The following is a 12341-nucleotide window of genomic DNA, read 5'->3' on the forward strand; positions in this document are numbered from 1 at the left end:
TTAATTATTCATAATGAATAAAGCCATGAATGATTTAGTAAATGCTAAGTTATCACTATCCCAGTAATGATTTAATATTTTATAATATTATTTCCTTAATTTATTTAAATTTTAAATTCATAAATTAAATGATTGTGTGCGGTGGCAGGTGCAGCTAAGGTTGACCTTGTGGTTGGAACCAAATAGAGATTAGTGGCAAGTGTGTTGGGCCAACCGGTGTCGCAATCCCAAAACCTTGGCCAAGTGTAGAAGGACCATCATGTTGAATTGAACACAGGCAAAGGGCTCTTTGGAAGACCACAATAAATGAGTCATACCTTCTTTGTACAGTTAAGAGTGCGGCCTACCCTAGCTTAGGCAACGACTCTGATATTAAAACCCTAATTTTGAAAGGGTAAAATTTTTCTTTTTCATAATTTTAGATAGATATACTAAATATATGAAAACTGGAATTTATAGCGAGAAATGAATGGACTCTAGAGAGATAAAACTTTTAGAGTTTTGTGGATAAAGAGGGTAATGAAAGAAAAAAGAGAGAAATGTATGACAATGAATTATACAGGTCGAATGGTGAAAGATGTTTATGAAATGTTAGAGAGAAAGTTAGAGATAGAGAGGTAAAGTAACAAATTCTCGCAATGGACATTGGTATAAATGGGTGAGTAGAGAGATAAAGTGAGGAAAATATAATGGAATTTATATAAACATATAAAATGTTTTGAAAATAAATGATAAACAGTCATATCTACCCTATTTGTTTCTGTTTGAGCTACCAATGCCTCCCCTCAAGTTAAATATTTATATATTGACAATGTTGAACATTTTTCTCTCCAAGAAGAAGGTGGACAAGTGATTAAACAGTTCAAAACATTTGGATCAACCAGGTTCAACAACCTAGATCTTGGAGAGCATTTTTCTGTTAGCCAGCCACTGGTGGGTACATCTGCAACGAAGTAAAAAGAGAGGGAATATAATATTTTTACTGTTATAAATATATGTCTCCGCAAGCAAAGTGTATATTCCATGTCTTGTTGAATATTCTTTTATATTATTATAATAATGCATATGTGATGCTAATAATTGAAGTCCATGAATAAAATGAATGACTGATCAAAATAATATAATAATTTATCTGTAAACATGTGTCTAAATATTCATATTCAAGTGATACTCAAAATATATGGATTGAAGAACACTTTTGTCTCTCAGTCATATGATGAGTATGGTCGATCTCATATGCACCATTGAAGAGAAACTAAGAGAAATAGTGGGTGTTCTTTAGGGGAATGAGTTCACTAATGGTATTGCACATATTCCATAATCATGTTCTTTAGGGGAAAGAAGTTTAGTGATATTTGGTATTAAACCTTTTTATGTTATTAAACCTTTCAATGTATGGCCTCTATGACAAGATTTCTAACACAAAAAACCACACTAAAATTCCTCTAGTAGAAAAACTTACTGAATTTTTAGTCCACTACATGTTGTAGCCCCATTTGACCACCCTGCACTGCGATGCTAGCTGCCCAGCCAACACAAAATTTTCAGCAAGATCACCAATCAAGGGTATTTAAAATATTAAATTTTATTTTATGCTAAAAGATCCCAACATATCCTTAACAATTAATTTAGTAGAATCGATTGAACATAAAACATATATTTATTTCAATCAAGTAAAACAGTTTTCCTTCATCTTAGTGAATTTGCTTATTATTAAAATGTATTTAAAATACAAAGAATATATGAAAACTTGAAAAAAAAATATTTTAAAATAAATGAAAACTAAAACTCCCTCCTTGCCCAATTTTAACCCAATTTCTGGTTTATCTGGCCATGTAATCAACAGTGCTCATAGGCTCTTCCTTGACCTATGAAACACAATTTGTCATTTTTTCCCATCTTCCATTGTGGAATCAAGATGTTGGTTGGAGATATTCGTTGAAATTTGGAGAGTCTGACCAAGATGTTGACAGATATGTGATGTCTAGAGAAGCTCATTGAGCTTCCAAAGAAGCTCAAGGAAGCTCCAACTTAGATATCTATCATGGCCATCCAACTTGATTGGACTAGATTTGAGCATGACAGCCTTCGGCACCTTGTTGCTTAAAGTGCGCTGCTCTAATATGCATGTCATCAACTTTTCAAGTGTCGTGATCATAGTAGGAGATTTTCATTTTAAGGAACATGATTTACCCAAATCAGATATGGACAATAAAAACAACTTGGATAAGTAAAATGAAAAACTTCAGTGCAAGGCACTTCTACAACAACAAATAAACATTGCCACACCAGCAAATAGTTGATCTGAGATAGATCAACAACCAGACTGACCTGATATTTTGATTTGTTAATGACAGTGAAAAATGTATGGCAAAACATTTTTTATTGAGCTGAAAAAATCCACAATAAGAGATAGACTCAGCTTAAGGAATCTGACAATCTCTGATACCATGTCACTATAAGAGGAGAGAGAAGAGGAGAAGGGAAGAGGAGAGAAGGAGAGGAGATTGTACTTCAATGTCTTAAGAGTAGGGAATGGCACGTCCGGGACGTGACGGGACGGATGAAAAAAAAGTGATGTGGCAAGAACTTCATCACGTCCGCGTCCCATCACACGTTCCAGGTTTTTGAAAAAATCCATCACATTCCTGTCACGCGTCACCATACGCGTCGTCCCGTCACTGGACGGCGTCACCGTCACAGGTGACGAAAATTCAAAGCTCAGTTCTCTCTCTCTCTCTTAAGGAGATAATTTTTTACGTTTTTTTTGCAATTTTTCAATGTTTTTAGAGATCTGTCACCGACGTCATCTGTGACATCTGTCCCGTCACGTAACCTGTCCGAGAACCTCCATCACCGTCATGTCACTGTCACGATATTTTGTCACTGTCATCGTCACCGTCACGTCATCCGTCACGGTGCCATCACTGTGACGTGTGATGTGATGCATGGCGTCTGCCGTTGCCTACTTGAGAGAGAAGAAGGAAGAAGCTAAAAGAGGGGAAGGAGAGATCGCATAAGTGCAACCCCCTTTTCCCATAAAATTATCCAGACTTTCACTCTTACAGTAAGTAGGGTTTTCCCCCTTGAGTGCAACCCACAATAGTGACAGTGAGTCCACAACAAAATATGACAGGCAGAGAAAATCATTGACTGCAGACAAATAACATAGAGATAGAGAGAGATAGAGAGAGAATCGGCTATTTTTGAAAGAAGACAAAATCAGCTTACATAGAAATTGTACATAACAAATATGACAGCCAGAGAGAATAAGCGTGTGCAGAAACTGTGGGGAAATATGACAGAATGCAGAGATTGCAGAGAAATATGACAGAGATATATATAGAGATAGAGATAGACGGATACTTTGATAGAGATAGAGAGATACAGAGTCAGCTTATACAGGGACTGTGGAGAAACATGACAGACAGGGATAGAGATAGAGGTAGTGATATAGATAGGGAGATAGTGATATAGATAGAGGGGTGAAGAATCTGCTTATACGGGGATTGTAGAGAAATATCACCGATAGATCGAGATAGAGTAAGGGATACAGATAGAGATCGAGATAGAGTAAGGGATAGAGATAGAGATCAAGATAGAGCAAGGGATAGAGATAGAGATCGAGATAGAGCAAGGGATAGAGATAGAGATCGAGATAAAGCAAGGGATAGAGATAGAGATCGAGATAAAGATAGGATAGAGGTAGAGATAGAGATCTGTAGAGAGATTGAGGTTATACAGAGATTGTAGAGAAGTATGACAAACAAAGAAAAATATCGACAGAGATACGGAGTGAGAGGAAGAGAGATAAAAATAGAGATAGAGAGATAGAGATTGAGAGATGCAGAATCGGCTTATACAGGGATTATTGATAGAGATAGAGATAGATTTAGAGATAGAGATGGTAGAGAAGATCAGTCTATACAGAGATTGTAGAGAAATATGAATTGTGGAGAGAGAGAGAGAGAGATAGAGAGAAAGATATAGAGATAGAGAGGGAGATTGACTCAGAGATAGAGATCGAGAGAGAGAAAGAGGTAGACATAGAGAGATATATATATATATATAGAAATTTAGATAGAGAGAGGGAGAGATGGAGATAGAGATAGCGAGAAAAATAGACACAGAGATAGAGATAGATACAGAGAAAGAGATAGGGAGGGAGATAGACTCAGCGATAGAAATTGATACGGAGATAGGGACAGAGAGAAAGATACAGATAGATACAGAGACAGAGAGAGATGAGGATATACAGAGACTGTAGATAAATATGACAGAGAGTGAGAGAGAGATAGACACAGAGATATCGGTAGATACAGAGATAGAGAGAGAGATGAGCTTATACGGAGATTGTAGATAAATATGACACAGAGAGAGAGATACAGATAGATACAGAGACAGATAGAGATGAGGATATACAGAGACTGTAGATAAATATGACAGAGAGTGAGAGAGAGATAGACACAGAGATATCGGTAGATACAGAGATAGAGAGAGAGATGAGCTTATACGGAGATTGTAGATAAATATGACACAGAGAGAGAGATACAGATAGATACAGAGACAGATAGAGATGAGGATATACAGAGACTGTAGACAAAATATGACAGAGAGTGAGAGAGAGATAGACACAGAGATATCGGTAGATACAGAGATAGAGAGAGAGATGAGCTTATACGGAGATTGTAGATAAATATGACACAGAGAGAGAGATACAGATAGATACAGAGACAGATAGAGATGAGGATATACAGAGACTGTAGATAAATATGACAGAGAGTGAGAGAGAGATAGACACAGAGATATCGGTAGATACAGAGATAGAGAGAGAGATGAGCTTATACGGAGATTGTAGATAAATATGACACAGAGAGAGAGATACAGATAGATACAGAGACAGATAGAGATGAGGATATACAGAGACTGTAGATAAATATGACAGAGAGTGAGAGAGAGATAGACACAGAGATATCGGTAGATACAGAGATAGAGAGAGAGATGAGCTTATGCGGAGATTGTAGATAAATATGACAGAGAGAGAGAGAGATAGATACAGAGATAGATAGAGAGAGAGAATCCAAGTCAGTCAGTCATCCGGAAGAGGAGGAAGAGAAGAGCGGGGGGGGCGAGGAATCCCGTCTTCGGACGTAGACCATGCCGCGTATCCCGTCCGGGTCGGTGGCGAACCCGAGCGGGCGATAAAACCCGACCACCTTGGGCTCGGCGTAGAGCGCAATATTGCAGACCCCGGTCCGTCGCAGGTCCGCCACGATGCGCTCCACGACGGCCTTGCCGAGCCCAACGCCCTGCCAGTCGGGCTCCACCACCACGTCCCACACCACGGCGTTGAACACCCCGTCGCCCGTGGCTCGCGCGAAGGCCACGGGCCGGCTCGCCCCGTCGGCCAGCCAGACCAGCGCCTGCGTGTGCTCCAGCGCCATCCTTAGCCGCGCCGGCTCCCTCCTCGGAAAGCCCACCCTTGAAAACATCCCGTTCAGCGCGTCCAAGTCCAGCCCCGCCGCCGTCCGCCGCACGCTCAGCCCGCGCCGCCGCAGCTCCTCCCCCCCCCCTGCGAATCCCGCCGCCGCCGCCCCCCCCCCCGCCGCCATCTCCTTATCCTCTTCCTTGTCGCCCCTCCCTCTTTTGCGCCTTACAAGGAAGAGGAATCCTCCGTTGGTTTTCAACAAGGATAATCTGTCAAACTTTCATCTCCTTATCCTCTCTTATCGCCCCCTCTTCTTGCGCCTTACAAAGAAGAGGAATCCTCCGTTAGTTTTTCAACAAGGATAGTCTGTCAAACTTTCGTCTTTGAAGTGACGCTTGGTGAAAATCCTTGTTTTTTTTTTTCTTTTTTCTGATTTTTCTTGTTGGGATGTCTTCCTAATGAGATGGGAAGATTTGTTTTTTTTCTCTTCTTTTTTCCATGATTTCATACCTTTTTTGTCTCTGGGTCATAAAAATGTAACCTTTTTTTGTAAGAGGAATCCTTCCTTAGCAAGAAGGATAATCTGTCAAACGTGGCAATCCTTGTTTTTTTTTATCCTGATTTTTTCTTTTTGGGAAGTCTTCCTACAAAGATGGGAAGATCTGTTTTTTTTTCTTCTTTTTTTGCATGTGTTCAAACTTTTTTTTTGTATTTGGGTCATGAAGGATAATCTGTCAAACTTGGGAATGACGCTGGGTGAAAATCCTTGTTTTTTCTTTATTCTGATTTTTTCTTTTTGGGAAGTCTTCCTACAAAGATGGGAAGATCTGTTTTTTTTCTTCTTTTTTTGCATGTGTTCATACTTTTTTTTTGTATTTGGGTCATGAAGGATAATCTGTCAAATGACGCTGGGTGAAAATCCTTGTTTTTTCTTTATTCTGATTTTTCTTGTTGGGATGTCTTCCTAATAAGATGGGAAGATTTGTTTTTTTTTTCTTCTTTTTTTGCATGTGTTCATACCTTTTTTTTGCCATGGGGTCATAAAAATGTTACCTTTTTTTGTAAGAGGAATCCTCCGTTAGTTTTCAAGAAGGATAGTCTGTCAAACTTGGGAATGACGCTTGGTGAAAATCCTTGTTTTTTCTTTATTCTAATTTTTCTTGTTGGGATGTCTTCCTAATAAGATGGGAAGATTTGTTTTTTTTTTCTTCTTTTTTGTATGATTTCATACCTTTTTTGTATCTGGGTCATAAAAATATTACCTTTTTATGTAAGAAGAATCCTTCCTTATCAAGAAGGATAATCTGTCAAACTTGGGAATGACGCTTGGTGAAAATCCTTATTTTTTTATTTTTTCTGATTTTTCTTGTTGGGAAGTCTTCCAAGAAAGATGGGAAGATCTGTTTTTTTTCTTCTTTTTTTGCATGTGTTTATACCTTTTCTGTCTTTGGGTCATGACGGGTGGGTCTGTCTTGGGGTCATAAGAATGTTACCTTTTTTTTGTAAGAGGAATCCTTCGTTATCAACAAGGATAATCTGTCAAACTTTGGAATGACGCTTGGTGAAAATCCTTGTTTTTTCTTTATTCTGATTTTTCTTGTTGGGAAGTATTCCTAGAAAGATGGGAAGATCTGTAGGATGGGTCTTTCTTTTTTATCTTTGGGTCATGTAGGATGGGTCTTTTCTCCATTGTCATAATTTGAAAAGATTCACACTTTTTTGGGATTGAGGTCATATTGATTTCTGGGGACCGAGAGATAACAGTTGTGATATGGGACATGGTCTTCCAAATGTTAACATTTTTCTAAGCTTAAATGTCAATCAGCCTTAATAAATATCATCAATAACGAAGCTGTTATTTATGTGATTTATGTTGTAATTAAGTTGAAGCACTTCAATTTTTGTTTATGATGTAAAAGCTCATATTTTTACTGGAATCAGATTTTTTCTATGCTTTTTTTGTATTTGGGTCATGAAGGATGGGTCAGTCTCCACTGTTAGATGTGTTGGGTTCTAGAGGCCTAGATCTGGATGAACAAATCAAAACGATGCGCAGCGGAAGACTCTTTGCGAATTAAACGGCATCGACAAAAACATTGAAACGGCGTACCTTGCACGAATCTCATTCCTGATTTCTTTGATCCCGGAGCGAGACGAGTCGAGCTGCTCAAGTGTGCAGCCTCTAGACGTATCCACGCGGTCCTCGGCGCGTCGGATCTCCTCCTTCTCGTTGACGAGCCCCGTTCTTTCTCCATTGGCGTCGTTACGTCATCCTGATCACATCAGGGATGGAGAGGGGGTATGGGGAGAGTGGAGAAGAAGGGGAAAGGCCCCTGAACAATTCTGGCGTGGGTGAATTTCGTTCAAGGCCTTCCCCTATTTATACTAAGTGGGTATTTTTCATAAAAACCCCCAAAACTTAAGTATATCTTCCAACGTCCAAAAGACCATTTGCGTGTGACCCTCTAGGCCCATGTATCAGTTTAGTTAACGACTCCAGCGGCCCAATAACCTTTATTGGCCTTCCAAATTAATTAACTATATCATCATATAGATTAGTTAATGTCGGATCGATTTAACCCAATCGATAGGTCGAGACTCCGACACGTGGGGTGCCAAGCTACACCTCGTGTCCTAGAAGATACAAAGGAGTGTGCATCGACTCACTCATGGAACCTGTTCATCATCGGTTACCGTGTATGTATAATCCCTCATCCACTTGACGCTCCTTGGACGACTTAGGGTATGGTCAACTGTCAAACCCTAATCGATCATCCGAGTTAGTACTGATGCATTCAGAAATCATCGGAGAACTCTTCTCCGATATTTCACTGCCTTGGCCAAGGACTTTGTTGCATCGTCTTCCTTGAGCTGTCATCTCTTATACCGAGGGTGGACGATCACATCTTGACCACTCAATCGCCTTCGTGTACTTCTTGATGCACCCGAACTAAGACCGTTTAGAATCCCATGATTAGAGACTCGTTGGCCATAGCCAAAGTGCAACCGTCCGTCCACAAGACGTCTTTGGTGTCTCAAGTCTAAGGACCACTTATACAACCGTGATGTGAATCAACCTGATTGACAGTTCGGTATAATATCATTCATGGATTCATACGGATCAATTCGGTGAACTCTTTCCACTAAAGAGCACCCACTATCTATCCTTAGTGTCGCCACACTAATGGCTACGGGACCGGCCATACTCATCATATGAGTGAGCTAGATAGTGTTATTCTATCAGGATACTTCGATGTCCTTCTCGCACATCCTTTGAATAGGAATGTTTAGAACACATGCTTAAAGACTAGTGATCTCCGTATTACGATCTCATTGTAATTCACTAAGTTCGATCATGTATTCATGGACTTCATTATACGCATCACACACGCACTATAATGAATATGTTCTATTAATGAATATGGAACGAGATGCAGAATGTGTGATTGGCTTGCCGGCCACATATATTTCCATCAAGATGTTGGGCGACTCTCGATCATAATTTGAAAAGACTCATAGTTTTTTTAAGATTGAGGCAGTATTGATTACTGGGGACCAAGATACATCGTTGGCCAAAGGTTGACATTTTTTTGTGCTAACATGTCAGTTATTCTTAACAGTTATCATCAATTGTGAATCTCTTATTTACGTGATTTGTGATGTAATTAAATTGAATCTGTCCAATTTTTTAGCGAGTGATTAGTAGTCTATGTTCTTTGCCTGGGGTGATTCAAGCTGATAAGCCAAGGACCCTTAAAGTTGTACACTTTTCTCCACTCAATGTATCAACTATTTTTCAAAGATGACCAAATGTTCGTCTTTGGCTTTTCGAATTGTCGTTAGATTAAGGCATTCCAAAGTTTTGTTGGAACCCTAGTGATTTTTAGTTTATTTTCTTTTGGCTGGGGATGATTCAAACAGATGAGCCTTGGTATCCTAAAGCAATGTACTTTTCCACTTGAAATGTCTACCTTTCATTGGAAACATGACCAAAACTTAATATAAATATTAGATTAAAGCATTTCAAATTTTAATAGGGGCCCAAGTGATCATTTAATTTTTTTATATTGGTGTAGTAATTCAAAATATAAGTTGCAATGTCCAAAAACAATATATTTTCCCCTTAAAGCATGAATTCTTCATGGAAACATGACCAAATTATAATATAGTGTCTACATTACTTAAACCGTTTCTAGATTATGGCATTCCTATACTGTTAGGGGCTAAGTGATTAATGACCTTTTCCTTTAGGGGGGTGATTCAAACAGATATTTGGGTTCTAAACCTAGACCCAGTCTCCATTATATGCCTAATCTTCATAAAAGCATATGATAAAACATTATTATATAAATTAAGCAAGTTATAGCATTATCATATTTAGGCACTTCTAGTGATGGCTGAAGGGTCATCCAAACAGACGAGGCATGAGACCCTAGTGCAAAACACTTTCTCCACTTATACTATTCCTCCCCGTAAAAAAATGTGGCCAATAAATAATCTTTAATATGACTAGATTAATGATTGTTTATACTCTTAGGGCCCAAGAGAGTAAATATTTTTCTTTGGAAGAAGGGTGATTCAAACAGTGCAGATGACCCCATTTCTGAAATAGTATAAAAGAGTTAATTACATATTGAAGTGATTCAAACTTTAACTAAATTAGGACATTCCTAAATTTGGCAGGTATGTGACCCATCAGGGGAGTCAGATGCAGAGAGCTTCCTGGGGATAAAGTCAATTCCAATACCAAACATTGTTAAATGAGGAAATCATTTTATTTTCTCCATAAAAAAGGTTAATTCCTCATGAAAGAGATTCACAAAGTTATAGGATCAAATATTTTCTACTTATTATTTTAGTTTTAATGGTCAATCAATTTGTTTTTTTTCTGAAAAAAATTGTTTTACAAACATACATTTATTTTTTTCTCGAATTCATAACAATTAAGAGGGGAAAATATGGGACTAGATGTTGACCCATTTATCCCCCTTCAAAATGTCTACTGCATAAAATTAGAAAAAAAATGAAGGCTCAATAAAAATCGAATAGACATCTGGACAAGATATTAAAACCGATTCCCAAAATTTACTGCTAGATGATCGATAAATTAAAGAAAGATTCGATCCCATTCCGAAGATAGAATATTTTATCAAGCAGTGGCAAACAAAATTTCTAATAGAAAATATCATAAAAATATTGCTATTTATGTGATTAAGCCGGAGCCATCACTAATCTCTTCATCAGATTGTTTCGAAAACATTGAAGACGAAGCTCGAAAACATAATAACAACTTCTCCACCTTGCAGAGATATTGAACTCGTCTACTTGCCCCTATCTAAGCTGCAAAACCATTTCAAGAGCAGCAAAGAGGTTAAAAAAGGGTTTTAAAACTATTATTATGAAGAACAGCGAACGAGTAAATCGTGGAAAGATAAAAGATTTAATGAATTTCTGCAAGAAGAGGGTGTTGAGTTCATTACCGTAGCTCGCGGTTGCTGATAATCGGGCTCGTCTATGGGTAATTCAAATCGGCAAAGAGGGCATGTGTTCCTGATCTTGAGCCATGGGAAGATGCACTCGCAGTGATAATGGTGCAGGCAAGGAAGCTGCTTCAATTTCTCTTCCATGGAGATCTCAGATTTGCAAATCGCGCAGAAATTGCTGAGCTCGGCCGCGTCGGCCTCGTTCAATGTAATAGTCGGGAGATGCTTCATCGCAGATTTCGCTGCCGGCGGGTTCCCGTCCAAGAAAACCTCTTGATCTTCCGACGCAATAAGATCCGCGATATCGTTTTCGCCTATGATCCCAAATTCCTCTGTAATCGCATCCCAGTTCTCTGCAATCGCATCCCAGTCGATGTCGTAATTGAGAAGGTCTAGTATCCCTTGATTGATGCGTTCTTGGACGTCATCATCGGCCAAATGCAAACGGAGCATCTCCCGATCCGGATCGTCTTCAACCTCAGAGTCAGCCTCCGGACTTGATCTGGATCCCTGGGAGTCAACTGAACTGGAAAGCTTGCCGTGATCCTCTTCCTGGACCACGATCGCACGGCTCAGATCACTCTCCAGCGGACGCGAACCAGAAATCACGCCTTCAACATTTCCAACACAAGGATCAAGATCTTCGGCAGGATCGGAGGAAGAATCTGAGTCGGAGACGGACGAGATCGATGAATCCGGGCGGCGGAAGGCGAAGGACGGCGGGATCGGAGGTGAAAAGATCGGCATGAAGATATTTGCCGGATGAAATCGCATCGCACGATCAACAAACCGAGCAGACGATTCAACATTGCTTCTTCCGCCTTCGATCTGTTCTTCTTCTTCGTTTTCTTCTTCTTCTTCTTCTTCCTCTTCTTCTTCGCCATTGCGCTCGAGGAAGATCTCTGCAGCATCCGCCATGGCTCGCTCCACGAATCAAACCAAAGAGAGAGGAAAATGAAACGAAATTGAAATAAGAAATTTCCCTAAGTCAAGTCTTTAAATACCCTCCCTTATTTAAAAGTTAAACGAAGGACGCCGGATGACGGAACTAACCGACGAGACGGGTCCCCGCTGGTCGTCATCCGTCCGTCCACGAACATTCCTTCTTTCTTACGTCACTTTGTCGAAGTATTATTCAAATAAACTTTTTACAGGGTTAGTATGTTACGGATATTCCGCTGGGATTCGTCGAAAACCGAACTTCTCAGGACATATTCATTATACTTTTTAATATTGGGTACTACTATCATAGCAATAAAAGTATTACGAGGCTCAGTATTTTAAAATGACGAATATTCCACTGATGAACAGGTCAAAGATCTGCAATTTGTTATTCGTTGGTAATAATTTTTGTTGGGGGGGTTAGGATGTAAAATTCCAAACAAGCCAGCTTTCCATTAGATGATACGGACACCGGCGCCTCGGTGTGC

At 39.4% G+C, this 12341-nt stretch overlaps 2 protein-coding genes across 2 annotated transcripts; both read right to left on the reverse strand.

Moving 5' to 3' along the window:
• Positions 1-5002: 5002 nt before the first annotated feature.
• On the reverse strand, positions 5003-5726 carry LOC144703285 (Acyl-CoA N-acyltransferases (NAT) superfamily protein). The gene has a single exon (XM_078575433.1). It carries the CDS (start codon positions 5610-5612, stop codon positions 5094-5096), a length of 519 nt encoding a protein of 172 aa, XP_078431559.1. The 5' UTR covers positions 5613-5726; the 3' UTR covers positions 5003-5093.
• Positions 5727-10531: 4805 nt separating this feature from the next.
• LOC144703295 (uncharacterized) lies at positions 10532-11888 on the reverse strand. Its single transcript, XM_078575444.1, has 2 exons — positions 10909-11888; positions 10532-10768 (listed from the first exon to the last, which is right to left on the reverse strand). The coding sequence occupies exons 1-2, from the start codon at positions 11827-11829 to the stop codon at positions 10760-10762; spliced, it is 930 nt and encodes a 309-aa protein (XP_078431570.1). The 5' UTR covers positions 11830-11888; the 3' UTR covers positions 10532-10759.
• Between the last annotated feature and the right edge of the window lie 453 nt (positions 11889-12341).

Source organism: Wolffia australiana, chromosome 1, assembly GCF_029677425.1.
Source record: "Wolffia australiana isolate 7733 chromosome 1, ASM2967742v1".
NCBI classification, from domain to species: domain Eukaryota; kingdom Viridiplantae; phylum Streptophyta; class Magnoliopsida; order Alismatales; family Araceae; genus Wolffia; species Wolffia australiana.